The sequence below is a fragment of the Pelodiscus sinensis genome, chromosome 5 (assembly GCF_049634645.1).
Source record: "Pelodiscus sinensis isolate JC-2024 chromosome 5, ASM4963464v1, whole genome shotgun sequence".
Taxonomy (NCBI): Eukaryota; Metazoa; Chordata; order Testudines; family Trionychidae; genus Pelodiscus; species Pelodiscus sinensis.
The window spans coordinates 110,202,337-110,217,867 of record NC_134715.1 but is presented as its reverse complement, the minus strand read 5'-3'; the positions used below and the strand labels follow the sequence as shown (position 1 = coordinate 110,217,867).

Sequence of the window (15,531 nt, the reverse complement as noted above, 5' to 3'; positions counted from 1 at the left end):
ATACAGTACCAAAAATAATATGTGCGCCAAGACATAGTATCTCGCAGACATTAATAAGGGATGAATAGAAGACATGAGACAAGAACCTTACTAACATACAGCAGGAAAACCTGTCTCTGCCTCAAAGAGCTTAAAGTCTAATGAAACAATGGATACATGGCAAGAGGAACTGGGATGTGGCAAAAAGCCATGATACTGATCAGTAAAGTTCAGCAAACATCCTATTCACTATCATTTATTTTTCTTTCCAGTGCCTGAAAGCTCCAACTGAAACTGAAGCCCTATAATGCAAGGTCTGTACAAATACACATTAAAAGTCTCTGACCCAAAGAGCTTACTGTCTAAATGGACAATACAAAGGGCACAGAAAGGTAGTATTGTTACCCCATCTTACAGATGGGGAATTGAGGTACCAAACCACTAAGCACTATTACTTCAAAGTTGCTCATCCTGTCCATATTCCACAACTAAAAATTGTATTAATCTCTGCGGGGATTTGATACAGTGCACTGGCTTTTTTGTACATCACTTTAAAGATGTATAGTAAAGTGCTATTTAGTGGCTCAACAGGCATATCTTTTATAGTATATATTTTGAAGCACAGACAACACACAGTCTCTTAACACTTGGTGGCTTGCAGAGAGAGACTGCTGTACTCCTGCTACATGGGTTCAGCTTCTAGGTTCTGGCAGGCAAGATAACAACTGCATCAGTTACGTCAGCATCTGTTTCAGATCTTGACATGCCATGTGAGGAAGCTGTTTGCCACAGAGTTTATCCTATGGAGAGAGGAAGCGAAGTACTGCATACGCAGAAACCATGGAATGTGGCTCTATTTATAATTTATTCTGTCATGCCTTTGCTGTAGGACAATCTACAGAGGTGTTGCTGTTCTTGTCAGCATAATCAAAATGTTGTACTAGATCCATTTGGGAAAATACACATTGTATAAGAAAGGAAAAAAGCCAGAGGCAAAAAAGAAAGAACAGAAGGACAGAAATATATCATAAAGCATAAATGTTATGGAAACATATAATGTTATCTATGCTATTTGAAAATCAGCTTCTTGAAAAAGCATAGAATCATAGGACTGGAAGGGATCTCGGGAGGTTATCTAGTCCCCAGCAGTCAAGGAAGGACTATTTTTTTAAAAAATCTGACAGAGGTTTGCCTAACCTGTTCTTAAAAGTCTCCAGTGATGGAGACTCCACAACCTTCCTAGGCAATTTATTCCAGTAGTTAACACTCTGCTTGTTAGGAAGTTTTTTCTAATGTCCAACCTAAATCTCCCTTGCTGTAATTTAAGCTCATTCCTTTTTGTCCAATCATCACAGTTTAAAGAGAATATTTTTCTCCTTCTTCCTTTTAATACCCTTTTATGTACTTGAAAACTTATGTCCCCTTGTTGGGTTATGTAAATCTGTATACCCATATATTCCAGAAAATATGTGTTATAGACCAAGGAGCCTATTGTGGTACTATGTCTAAATGTTGACATTTAGACTAGTTTGTTTGACATAAATATGTATACTGCATGTTGGCAACAGAAGTGAGAATTTAAGATTTCAAGCAGTCAAGAGCTATTTGTACAAAATAATTGATGTCCATGAAGAAATATGAAGAATCCAAGAAATAACATCAGCTGGACTGCTATAAAAATGTGTCAGATTTGAAGAAAATGGCATGCCTTGGACCACGGCGGCCCACTCAGAATTGTCTCATTGGAATTCTGTTGGTAAAAAGTCCAGGCAACAGACACACAAGATTAATGATGTCATGAAGTGGTTTATAAATGGAGGCTTCACATATTTGCAATCTGATGTAGTTTATTGATCTAGAGCTCTTTTTGGATATGCTATGCTATTTGAAAACCTCATGAACCTTGTGATTAAAGTGAACCTCGGCCAGAAATCAGGATTTTTGACTATGGATTCTGGTGTAGTATGCTTTGGGTATGAACATGGAGTGAGTGAAGTTCATTTTGTAAGCAATAAAGAGTATTTAGGGTATTATACCAACACTGTGTTAGATACTGGCAGATACCAGGCAGATATACGCCTGTTCCCTCATCCTTTAGGGGGAACCCTCCTCCAGGTCTAACACCCTCCAAGTCTTCTCTTTGGCAGATTAAACAAACCCAATTTTTTCAATCCTCCCTTACAGTACTCATTGAATTTCATTCTAATTATTTCAGACTATTTATCTAGTTAATTCTGAATTTTAATCTGTTCTCCAAATCAGTTGCAACTCCTCCCAGCTTGGTATCATTCGCAAAATTTACAAGTGTGCTCTCTAAATCACTGAGGAAAATACGAACAGACCTGGATCCAGAACGGATCTCTGCAGGACCCCACTCATTATACCTTTCCAGCATGACTGACTACTGAGAACGACTCTCTGGGAACAATTTTCCACCTTACAGTAGCTCCATCTAGGTCAGGGGTGGGTAATAATTTTGCCTGGGGGTCACTTCAAAAATTTTTGAAATAGTGCCAGGCCATCCCAGGAGGGCAGAGCCTAAACAGGAAGGAGTGGGGCAACCCATCCCCAGACCATGATTACACTCCCTCGCCCCCAGGCCAATCTGGGCCTTGGGGCTGGGGAACTCAGGAAGCCTCCTCCTGCCCTGTGAGGAGCACATGGCCCTTTGAAGTGCCACGGGCTCCTTGCAGGGCTGGGGCAGGGCGAAGGAAGCTTCATGCAGCTCCCCTGATTGGCCTGGGGGCAGGGGAGTGCACGAAGCCTAGGGTTGCCAGATGGTTTCAACAAAGATACCAGACACACACGACATTACGTCTTATTTAGAAAATACTGGACATTTATATTTTCTCAATTTGTTTCCTGAACAGAAAACTCAAATATTGGACTGTCCAGTTCAAAACCGGGCACCTGGCAACCCTAACGAAGCTTCCTCCGCTCTCCCCCCTTCCCCACCCTGTGAGCAGCATGCTGAGCTTCAAAGCACAACGTGCTCCTGGCAGGGCGGGAGGAGGCTTGGCATGCTCCCTGCCCCCAGGCAGAGGTGGCTTCAGGCGCTCCTCTGCCCCCAGATCCTAATTGGTCTGGGGGCGGGAGAGAAGCAGGGCCTCTGCAGGCTGGATCCACCCGCTTGATTGGCCGGATCCGGCCCGCGGAGGCCCTTTTGCCCACCCCGATTTAGGTGGTAGTTCCCTAGTTTATGAGAAGATCATGCAAAACGGTATCAAAAGCTTTGATAAATCAAGATCTATCATGTCTACCATTTCTCACTCCCCATCCCTAAGGCTTGTTCTCCTGTCAAAGAAAACTATCAGGCTGGTTTGACATGATTTGTTCTTGACAAATCACGTGTGGTCTCTAGATACAATTTCAGCATTAATAAGATTGTTCTTTACGTTAGTCACCAGCATCACAAGAACTCTTGAATGTAATTAAAAAAGAAACGTAGCTAATTTAATTAGTACCGTGTCCAGGAAGTCCAGAAAAGAGAGAGTGGTATTGTGGAGCCTTTCCAAACAGTTTTTTTTCCCTTAAGGGGAAACGGGGATATTAGAAATGGTACAGACAAGTGGTTCTATGCTTCAGGGGAGTATAACTAAGCATTTCCAGAAGGCACCTACTAGCCAACATAGGGAGGGTATGCCACTGTCGTGGGATGATGTCAGAGATTGTGTGAGAGAATGAATTGGCCCCTGATGAGCATGTGAAGGGAAGTCTGACTAAGATGAAGGATGGGGAAATTCTGAGAAAAACCAGGAAGCTAGGATTAGGCAGATTCTGTGATGTAAAGCCCTAAATTATCACAAGGCTTGTGCTGCACTGGGACACAAAGCAGGGATGAAAGTGTCTTCCAGGAGCTAGAACAAGGGAACAGCCAATTATGGTGAAAGACCCAATGCAAACAGAGTTAAATGAAGCAGGAATTGAACCACCAGACAGATTAGAGGACACCATGAAATAATAACTCTTGAAAAAAGGGTCTGGCTTAGGACTCAATGGACTGTGATATGAAACCTAGAGTAATCGAGAATAAAAGTCAGTGAGATACAGGTCAACATCACGATGTCATAGGCATGACCTAGCAAAGGTACTTATGTATAAATATGATTTAATGTACAAGTATAGGAATACAAATGGACAGGATACACAGTCTAGATATATACACTATTGAAAGTGACTGTTTATTGTTGCCTTCAAGACCTCCAACTGCTTATTAGTATGCATTAATTTAGATGAAAATTACACCGGCATCTATGACAAACTTTAGAGCAGCATTTCCCTATGAAAACAGCCTCCCTTCAGGAAAAATGAAATCAGCTCTCCCCATTAACCTACCCAAAGCCTCCCCAAAATAAGTGGTCTGTTGTGACAACTGAGACACAGTTCAGGCTGTTTTTCATAATCTTCCTCTCCTTTCTCACATGCTTTAGTAAACAGCGAAACAGTTAAAACGCCGACACTTAAGTCTCCTCTGGGCAGGGAACTTGGTCCCACTCCCTCTTGAGGGGGGGAGTTTTAAGGCTTCACAGCTTACTGACTTACACTGGGATATCCACAGGGATCCAGTCTGCCTAAAGGCCAGTGTCTCTGCTTTGCTTTCCCTCCAATGGCTATGATCAGTGTGTTGCCAGAAGTCACAAGTCACCACACAGCTAAGTTAGCAAATAAATTCTTAAAAGCTAAAAGGATTACAGAGAAAACATGATAAAAAACCCAACACACAGATTTAAACACACATTGAATGCACCAGGAATAACCCCTCCATTTGAAGTGGCCCTAATAAGCCAGTTTCCACTTCTCCTACAAGTGTTGGGGCCCTCTTCTTCCTGTCTGCTTGTTGGATCAGAAGAGAGGCCCTGAGTCAGTTCAATGTTTTTTCTAGCAAAAGCTCTTTCTGTTACGGGACTGGGATATGGTCAGTGGACAGAACAGGAAACATGCCTGGTGGTCAGAACAAGATTCACTGTCCAGGAATCGGAACCCAGAGTCAGGATCCAGAGGTCACAATCAGAACCAGGTTACCCAGGGAAAGGGAAGGCTGAAACAAGCCATGGGAAAATGCTTTTAGCAGCCCTTAAGTGAACTGCTGCAGATTCTGTGCTTAAGAGCCAGTGTACAGATTTTTTCCAGTCATTCAGCCAGCATAACCAAGCAAGCAGTTTAGCTACAATTGTTAGGTTGCCTAGAGACTGGCTCTGCAGCAGGCCTTGATTCCTGACACTTTCTTTGTCTGATGGTCTCTGGAAAACTCAGCTTGAACCGGCATATGAAACCATCCCACGGAGTGACTCACCTTAATCATGCCCCCTCCCAGGTACACACTGTTTCTGGTTCCTGTAGGAGCTGAAATAACCCTCCCCATTGCAGTTGCAAATAGTCAGTAGCCCACACGAATACACAAACCCAAAGGTGTAGTATGCAGTTGCAATATCTGTCACAACTACGACCTAATGGGGGGGGGGGCATGAGACTTAAATCAATCATAGTTTGTAAAATATAATAAGATTTTTTCATGGAAGTTGCTATTGAATACAAATTATTATTAATCCAGTGATATCTGTACCTATACTTCCATACCAAAAGAGCTTAGATTCTGTATTCAGATTTTGGAAATTTATGTAAAATGGACCTGCCAAACTGACAGAGTTGCAAATATGTTCTTCAAGCCATCCAGGTAAATCATCTGGACAAGTGTATCAGTGAAAGAAAAAAATGTGGTACAGACAGCATAGGCAATCCAAATTTTAATATTTCCTTGGATTGTTGTGATAAAGTTTGTCTTTATCAATCATCCGGTACAAATGAGTGAATGCCGTAATTCAAGTATCCTCTTCCCCATCATTAATGTGAACTGCACATTTCTGGCCGATGTCCAAATATGGTTTGTTACTGGAAATAAATTATAAATAAAAGCAGCCAGTATGACCAATTCACAGAGTTGGCACAGCTGTTCTGAAACACATGGCCACGGAATCTTGCAGCTTCCACTATGTGTATTTATGTAGCCTGGCATTATGGATTCAGCACACATCTAAATGATGTACTTCCATGAAGAATGAGCCATACCTGAGCATGGTCATCAGAAGGCTGTACACATGATTTTCAGTAAAATTGCTATTTTTTGGTTATGATCATAAAAGAAGAAAATATACACTAGGAAACTTTCCCGTAGGAGTTTTTCCAGCAAGGCAGCTTTTGAACATGAATTTAGAAAGCTAATGCACCAACCATAATTACTGTGATGATTCACTTTCATTACTTTGTTCTTTTCAGAGTAGCAATGAGTGTAATAGGAGGAGTAACTCTTAACACACTGTGATGTCTTAATGAAAGACTAATATACCTGTTAAGACTGCTATCACCACTACAACTTACCAGTTTCTTATTTCAGCTGTAGCATACTTAGGGTCGGATTTATAAACATCCAAAAATGTGTGTGCGTGTGCACACAATTTGGCAGACAAAGTTTATGTACTTGTGCAATATTTATTTCCATACATAATCACTACCACTGAAATCTATATAATTCATTGCAAATGTCAATAATTGACTATTTGGATGAGTGTGCAACTGATATTACAGCACTAAAATAAATAATACATTAAATAAATTAAATAAATAAATAAATAAAAAAAAAATGTCAATTTCATGATTTTAGGAATACAAATGCAAATAAATTTTGCATATGTATCAACATGCATTTTAATAAAATATATACATACTAGAAGATATACCTGGCATTACTTGGATCTTTAACTCCAACAATTTTTGGTTTTTTGGAAAATAAAATTAAAATGTACATGCTCCATTAAATCATTGCTCTAGGGTGGTGCTTGGGATGAGAGGTTCAGTATGCAGGCTGCTCCAAGGAAAGAGGACTACTCCAAACCTCTCTCACCACAGCAGCTTGGGGCCAGGTGAGAAGCATCTCTCCAAGGCTGCTGCAGCTTCAGCAAGCACAGCCATTGGAATGGTGCATGATCCCCAGCTAAGGCAGATCAGGTTCATCATCTCCCTGTGTTCCCCAGCCAGAGTGATGAATGCAGCAAACTGTGCACTTTTCCCTTGTTCCCAGCCAGCAATGTCCCAGTATGAATCAGGAGGAGGGAGAACTTCAGCCTCCCTGACCTCCTTAAAGTGTACCTGGGTGGTGGGAAGCTCGAGACTAGGGTAGTCCTGAATGAGGGGCAGGAAGAGTAGCACACCCCCAGCCAGCTCCTTTCACCTGCCTGGTGATTCTGTCTCTCTTCTGTATGGTTTTATGAGAAGCAATCTCATTCCAAGCACATCCCATTTTTCTGATACAACCAAACACTTACGTTGTTTTAAGTTATGATAAGAGGAAGCTGCATACCGAATTTGCTGGTCCTAGTACTTACTGTTTAGGAGGAGTTCTTGAATAGGCAGACAAACACACAGACAGATTCTCTCAAATATCTGGTATTTATTTTAAAATATTTTGCCCTGCCTCTCTATTTAAAATATTGGAGGCATCTTACAAAATTTTAAACACACAATATACTAAAAGCAGAATAAAAGATCCTAAGGGGGAAAGGGGGCATAAAACCTACTAAGACACACAGAGAGGAGGGGCGACTCACTCTCTCTCTCTCTCTCTCTCTCTCTCTCTCTCTCTCTCTCACACACACACACACACACACGAATAAAAACATGGATAAAAAGGGTGCATGCGTGCACACAGACACACATGCTTCTAGACTAGGACCCTCTTCTAGCATTTGAGAATCAGATTTCCTTGGTGGCCAGGAGTGCTTTTGGGCTGCTGTGGCTGATCCACCAGCTGTAACCCTTCTAGAGTAAGAATGACTTGGCCACAGCGATTCATGCTCTTTGCACATCCCTATTGGACTCCTGCAGCGTGCTCTACATGGGACTGCCTTTGAAGAGTCTTGGAAGTTTCAACTGGTCCAAGATCCAGCTGCTCAAGTTCTAACTAATTCTCATTATACTGAGCACATTATGCCAGTGCTCCGGTAGCTGCACTAGCTACCAGTATGCTTCTGGGCACAATTCAAGGTCTTAGTTATGACCTATAAAGCCTTAAACAGTTTGTGACCAGGGTATTTGAAGGACTCCTATATGAACATGCCCAGAGATTAAGATTTGCTGGAGAGGCTCTGCTCCATATTCCTTCACTTAAGGAGATAAGGCTGACATCTACATAGAACAGGGCCCTCTCAGCTTTTGCTGCCAGGCTACGGAGCTCCCCTGGCACATTCGCCTGGTGCCAATGCTGGCACTGTTTTGGCAGTGTTGGGGTGTGCGTGTGTGTGTGCGCGCGAGTGTGCCAAATTTTTATTTTGGTTTTTATTATTTTTTATTTCATTTTAATTTATGGTACTCAAAAAGTGTATTAATTTAACATCATATAGAACAGCTGGGCAACTTAGGCTAACAGTCCATATGAGTGGCCTTCCTCCATCTCAATGGGCCACAAGATAGTCATAACCAAGACAGTCTCTCAGGATAGGTTAGTTTTGCTAACTGCACTTGCGTATCCAGAATTTGTGGGGTGTCCCTATGCAACTGTAGCAGCACTAAGGGGACACATGACTCTCCCAATCAATGTTGTGTGCAATCAGCACATACCTCATTTCATGTGCCCTTGCTATACATGCGTGTAGGGTTGCCAGGTGTCCAGTTTTGAACCAAACAGTCCAGTATTTGAGCTTTCTGTCAGGAAAAAAATTGAGAAACTATAATTGAGTAAATAGAACTGTCCAGTATTTTCTCAATCAAATGTAATGTAGATTGTGATGTAATGTCAAGTGTGTCCAATATTTTTTGTTGAAACCATCTGGCAACCCTACATGTGTGTCACTTTAGTAATACAGATAGGGAAAAAACCACATGAACAGAAACCAGAGGAATCTAGCACCCCTACATGGGGTCAATGGTAAACAAAATATCTCACAGGCCACATACAACCCCAATAGGCTGCAAACTGCAGGCATCACTATTATAGAAAGCCAGTTCTGGGAGCATTATTAATATTGTTGGTGTGTATCAGAGTAAATAAATGAACTGAGGGCCCAGAACAAAAGTAAAAAATTGATCTCTTGTACAATAGGATCATTAGTATAAATTTTAGGTTTTTAATTCTCATGTACTTTATTCCAAGTGATTTAAGTATAGATACAAAACCAGTAGATAAAGAAAAAATTAAAATAATCTTGTTATGCCTGTTATGGTAATCTTTTTTTAAAAAACCCTACATATTCCTTGTACTTTTTAAATTTTCAATATTAGGAATACTATTAATCTGAATCATCTCATGATTTGTTGTCTACTGAACAAAGGTTCGTCCTTCCTTGAATACTAATTACTGTGTTTTGAGAGATGCTCAGTTCCAAAAGGCAGTACACATTCAAGCAGAACTTTCAGAACCATAAATTTACTAGCTGCATTTTCCTCTCCGCAAATTGTTTCTATAAAAGAAAAGAACAAATTTACTCTTTCTAGTCCGGCACACTCTGGTCCCGCAAAATTCACAGTCCAGCTAGAGATGTAAAATTCCAGTTAATCAGTTAACAGGTTAAACCTTAGGTTTAACTGGTTAACCAATTAAGCGAGATTCTGTTCCTTGGCTCTCCCACTTGCACATGGGATGCTGCTCCAGCTAGCAGCAGAACTCATTAGCCTCAAGCATGGAGTTCTGCTCCCTGGTACTGGTTAACTGTTCACATCTTTAGGTTTGACATGATTTTAGTTATTTGGATGTCCACTTATGCATGTGGCCAAGATTCCCGTGGTCCTATAAAATTTGTTTACAGCCACCTGTCCTGGTGCTCAGTGTTCTGTGTTATTTAACTCTAATTTACCCCTATATAGCTTCTAAGAGCCTAGTAAGCAATGCAAGTGTTGGTAAAGCTTCTAGACAATACTGACCTGTGATTCAGCAAATTCTCTGGTTCAGCACTGGTCAGGTCCCTAGGGTGCCAGACTAGAGAGGTTCAACCTGTACTCTCCGCAATGGAAGAACCTCAAGAATTTCAGCAAGATTAAAATTTCAGCTTTCTTGATGCTTATAATCCCTTCTCCCATTAAATACATCTGATCTTCTGGATACCTGTCATTTCAAACTTACCACGGATCCTTCTCTTTCCTCCCCAACCTTCTACACTACAGCCTCCTCATCTTCTGCCACTGCTGACAACACTAATTTGCTCATTGTCACTGAGACCTGTAATTTTTGGGAACAGGTCACCTTTGATTTCATCTTCTCTCTCACCCCATACGTCTATGCCACACCCAAATCTTGCTGCTTCTTCCTATAAACAACTGAAACCCTTATCCAAATCATCAATTTTTATTAATTACCATAAACATTTTTTCTCTGGTCTCCACAACAACCACATTGCCACTTTGTTATTCAAAATGCAGTTGGTAAGGCAGTCTTCCTTGCCAGTCATTTTGATCATATCACCCACCTACCCCCTTCTTTGGATCATTCTACTGAGTATACTTTTACCTCTGCTTAAATTCTAGCTTCTTGTTCTCACCTTTAATACCCCTGATAACTCTGCTGTTCTGCCAGCAAAAGCTTCTCACTGCAGAGGGGAGGGAGAGACTCACGGGCTGAAGTCAGCTTGTGTGGCGAAGGAAGTAGCTCTACCCACTGCTGCTTCCCCTCCACCCAGCTGGGGGAACAGCAGTGCAGGTAATTGCTTGCCTGAGTCTTTCCCTGCTGCTCCTATTGGCTGGAATCACAGACAACGGGAGCAGCAGAAGGTGGTGCATGGGAGCAATGGGAGGTACAGAGCCAGGTAATCGTCCCCTGTCCCCCTCATGTTCAGACCTCGCATCTCCATCTCCCTCATGTACATCCCTCTCACTGAGACCAGGCACTCCTACCTTGCTCCTGCACTCTCCCACCTGTGAAGACCTCCTCTCCCCATCTGCAGCCTGCTCCTGCACCCAACCTGCCAGCCAGACCTTCCAACCTCAGATCACTCCTGCGCCTTTTCTCCCCGTCCTGCACCAACCTTCCACCCACAATCCCTAAACTCAGCCTGCTCCTGCACCCTACCTCTCAGCCAGACTCTGCATCTCCACCCCCTTCAGTACCCATTTTGTCATCACAGGTGGCTGGCTGGCGGTCCATAGAATGATCTGCATTGAGTAGGGTAGACCACAGGTCAACAAGTTTGAGAACCACTGTCTTAACTGTATTCTCAGACTCTCTGTGCCATTTCAAACCCCCTAATTAAAATATCTTTCAATTCACTTGCTTGAACATACAGCAAATAATTTCTTTATTCAACTACAAGACTGAATCATTATTAAGATAGAATTACTTTTATGCTTTTAAACTTCAAAGTCTGATAATTACTTCAGCTATTCTTTAGTTTATTATGAGCAAATGGACTTTAAGGACTAAAGAAGGTTCTTACAGTTATCCCTTTAAATTCTATTAAATAGTTGGATTGTCTATTACATTTCTATTTTGCAACAGCCTGCAATGCCAGGAAAGATTTTTTTCCCCAGTGGAATTAATGATTCATTGATGTGACAACCTGTGGCGTTAATGCACAATATTCTTGTTGACATATCAATATCACAACCTTTTACAAATCCAACCAAATTAGGTTTACTACTTCCCTTAATAACACACTCAAAGAAAAATTAACCAGGCATGAGTTCCCTGTCAGGAATTCATGATGATGGTCCATCAGCAATAAATGTTATTGGCTGTGAAATGCCTCTCATCCAAAACAGTTTTAAAAAGAGCTGATGTGATATCTAAGGCTTCCATGGTAAAATATTTTAACAATAACAATTATAATTAATTATAATCAGCTATGTTGTCTTATATTTAGAACAGCACCTTTCATCCTAAAGGATCCAAAAAAGTATAAAACTCTGGGATCATAGGATTTAGATTTCCTGTGTATTTTTCAAATAGACACGGCATGGAGGCTTCCTTGTTAATGACTGCCCAAATTCATTAGAATTTTGTGGACTCTATGGGCTCAGAGATGCACAGTGAACTCTGGGGAGTAAGTAATGTAGATGACCCACACTGGCACATGATTTGAGTAGAGCACCAGATATGCTGATGCTTGTGGCCTTTCCTCCATTCATGGAGATGTTCCTTCCAGAAGAGGATGAGCAGCAGTTCAGGCCCCAACAGAGGATTTAAGGTTTCCTTCTGATGAAGGGATGTGGGTTCACCATGTCTCCAGAAGAAAGTGTAGCTTTACACATTTTGCATACTCTGAAAAGGTTTGGATGGTACCTACATTCTGGAAGTTCATGCAAATGGAATTTTTTACTAGATCCCAGAGGAAATTTTGCTGGATGCATATTCTATCGGAACATGACTGTTCCTGATTCTATCTGAGAGAGAATATAAGATGCATGGCCTACCAAAAAGCTAAACACTCTGTACAGGTCATAGGGAGTTGGGGGTGAGGTTGGGGTGATGTGGAAGGGTAATGTGGATCACTGCAGGGCAGTATGACTATTCTGAGAAGGCTGCACAGAGTTCAGATGCTTTGGTGTGTGAGTGGTAGCTGGTGAGCCGATGTAGCTCTGTTTGCTTTAGCAAAATGCAGGACAATGTAGAAAATGCAGGACATGCACCACCATGGATGTAGAAGCTCTATATACCAACATCCCACATGAAGACGGATTACAAGCAATTAGAAACACTATCCCAGAGGACACTACTGCCAACCTGATAGCAGACCTATGTAACTTTGTTCTCACCCACAATTATTTCCAGTTTGAGAACAACTTATACCTCCAGATCAGCGGCACAGCCATGGGTACACGCATGGCCCCACAGTATGCTAACATCTTTATGGCTGACCTAGAACAACGTTTCCTCAACTCCTGTCCCCTTTCACCCCTCCTCTACCTACGGTACATCGATGACATCTTTATGATCTGGACGCATGGCCAAGAAACACTGGAGATATTCCACAGAGATTTCAACAACCTACACCCCACCATCAACCTCAGCCTGGACCATTCTACACGAGAGATCCACTTCCTGGACACCACAGTACAAATCAACAATGGAAAATTAGATACCACTCTCTACAGAAAACCCACCGACTCATACAGTTACCTACATGCTTCCAGCTCCCATCCAGAACACACCACACGATCCATTGTCTATAGCCAAGCCCTTCGATACAACCGCATCTGCTCTAATCCCACTGACAGAGACCAGAAGCTTCAGGATCTCTACCAAGCATTTATAAACCTCAACTACCCACCCAGAGAAATAAAAAAGAAACTACATTGTCCTGCATTTTGCTTCAGCTACCCCAGACTAACACGGCTACATCTCTATCACTATTTTGTTTGCTTTAGGACATTCCTTTAGTCATTCCAAAAGCAAAGTGGTCAGCATGACCTGGATGTGAATCTTCTAAATCTTATTGCTGGGGCAAACATACTCTGTTCATCTCTTGACTGTGTACTCATATTTCTGTATGAGTGCTGGGTCTTCCCACCTGATTGATTCTGTCCAATGTATTTTTTGCCACACAACTCTTACTTGTAGCTTTTTAATTTGGTTTTACGTTCTTTTCCTTAGGGCCATTTAGCAATGTATCTTAAAACTCATTACATTTTAACCTTTTACTCCTAGCATAGCCTAAAGAGATCACATTTGCTTAAGTGTAGAAATGTGCTGAAAAGCAAATAAAGAACAGATTTTGGAGCCTATATCTTGGTTTGATAACAATAAGGACTAGTAAAATATAAGTGAAAACAAAGTGAGATAAGTTAGGAGACAATCTTGGGTTATATGGTAAATATATTTGTGTTTTAATTGGTTTTAGCAAGTGTTGTAGGGGAATTTTGGGATGTTTTTGGGATATTGGTAATTGTAGAATTTGCATTGACAAATAATAATTAGACTGATGTTTGATATTAATAGGCAAGAAAGAAGACATCTGGGGTTTGTGGAATGGCAAATTAAATATAGCAGAAGAAATATAAATATGGTAGAGGGCATGCTTAATTAATTAATTAATTAATTAAATGTTATAACTTATTATAAAAAGGATAGTAATTTTAGATTAGTATGCATCTTTCATTAGGAAAAGGATTATATTCAGATTCTTCTCATCCAAGGACTTATCACTTCTGAATACAGTGCACCATGACACTTTGGAATGTGAGCAAGGTGTAGATGACAGGGCAAGTTAGATTAGACTGAGAGGGTTACTTCAGGGCAGCCAGGAGTAGCTGACCTGGGGCTATTAAGGGCAGAATGGAAGGGGGGGGGAAGGGGACGTGCAATAAATCAATTAAGGGACAGCTGACTTCAGGCAGCCACAGGGGCCTTTTAAAAAGCCTTCCCAGATTGGGGGGGGGGGGGGGGGGGAGTTTGGTGGAGAGGACTTATAGCTGATAAGAAAAGAATCAGAGAAGTGGATACAGAGAACAGCAGCACTGCCGGTGTTCCAAAGAGGAGTGTTTGGATTCCCTTACCCAAATAGCTTGAGAACCTAGCCAGTAGCTAGGGAGGACTAGTTCCTCAGCCCAGACTGACCAGGGGCATCACTTTTAGCCAAGTGATAGAAGCCCAAACACCAACAAGGACAAGCAGGACCCATGCTGCAGTACTTAGACTATGAATTTGTGGACTGAACAGAGGTCTGGGGCCCAGGAGTGGGACTGACTTTGCCACAGTAGTTATATGGTAATGTATATTTGCTTTAACTAATTATTTTTTAAATAAACTCTTTAATTCAATTACTTGTTGTGTCATTCAGAACCTGCCACTAAATTAAGTTATCTGTAAATGCCTCAGAGGTTCGAACCTTAAAGAATTCAGTTTGGTCCTATTAATTATGTTTAAATTATTAATTGGGAACAAATAAATTAAAGTTATACTAGTTGACTGCCTTAAACAAATAGAAGGATGGCCTTGTGACTTTTCTTTAAATGTACATGAGTGTGGATGTGCATGTTAGAAAGAGAATTACAACTTGCTAATGTTATTAGTCCAGAAATAAATGTTGTGTGGCAAATATAAATACATTGCTTTATTTATAGTCTACAAAAGAAAATTATTCACCTTAAACATATACCAGTTGTAGGCTGCAATTTGCAAAGCCACCAATTTAATTTGAACACCTCGTTCCCAATAGCTATAATGCGTGTAGAGTGTTTAAACTGAATTGGCAGCTTCTGAAATCTTCACCATATTCTTTTAGGGATATGCAAAATTCTAAGACAACACATGGCATTTTTCCAGCTTAGAACACTGAGTCATTAGCAAGCAATTAACTATCATTCAGGCAAACATCTAGTTTAAGGCTAATGTTCTTTTCAAGTGTTACAGTAATCACAATTTAAAAGTTACAGTTTTAATTGGAAATTAAGATAATTTTTCACAATCCATTGTTAAAAGGGGAAGGTTCATAAGATTTCCTACTGTAGAGATTCACACATCTCTCCAGCAACACTCCATATCTGACAGATACAGATGATTATAACCTTTCAGTTATTATAGACCCTCATCTCTTTCTGAAACCTTTACTAATTACTAAGGACCAAATACTTCAT

The 15,531-nt window shown here is 41.0% G+C and overlaps 1 protein-coding gene across 4 annotated transcripts in view; it reads right to left on the bottom strand.

Moving 5' to 3' along the window:
* SLC2A9 (solute carrier family 2 member 9) overlaps nucleotides 1-15,531 on the bottom strand; it is a 182,865-nt gene that overhangs the window by 31,851 nt on the left and 135,483 nt on the right. The window contains exon 12 of one of the 4 annotated variants that reach the window (XM_075930736.1): nucleotides 8,590-8,673. The exons of the other annotated variants lie outside the window; for them this stretch is intronic. Within the exon in view, the coding sequence (XP_075786851.1) occupies nucleotides 8,609-8,673 (65 nt within the window). The 3' untranslated portion in view covers nucleotides 8,590-8,608. The remainder of the gene's footprint in view (nucleotides 1-8,589; nucleotides 8,674-15,531) is intronic. 4 annotated transcript variants of the gene reach the window in all.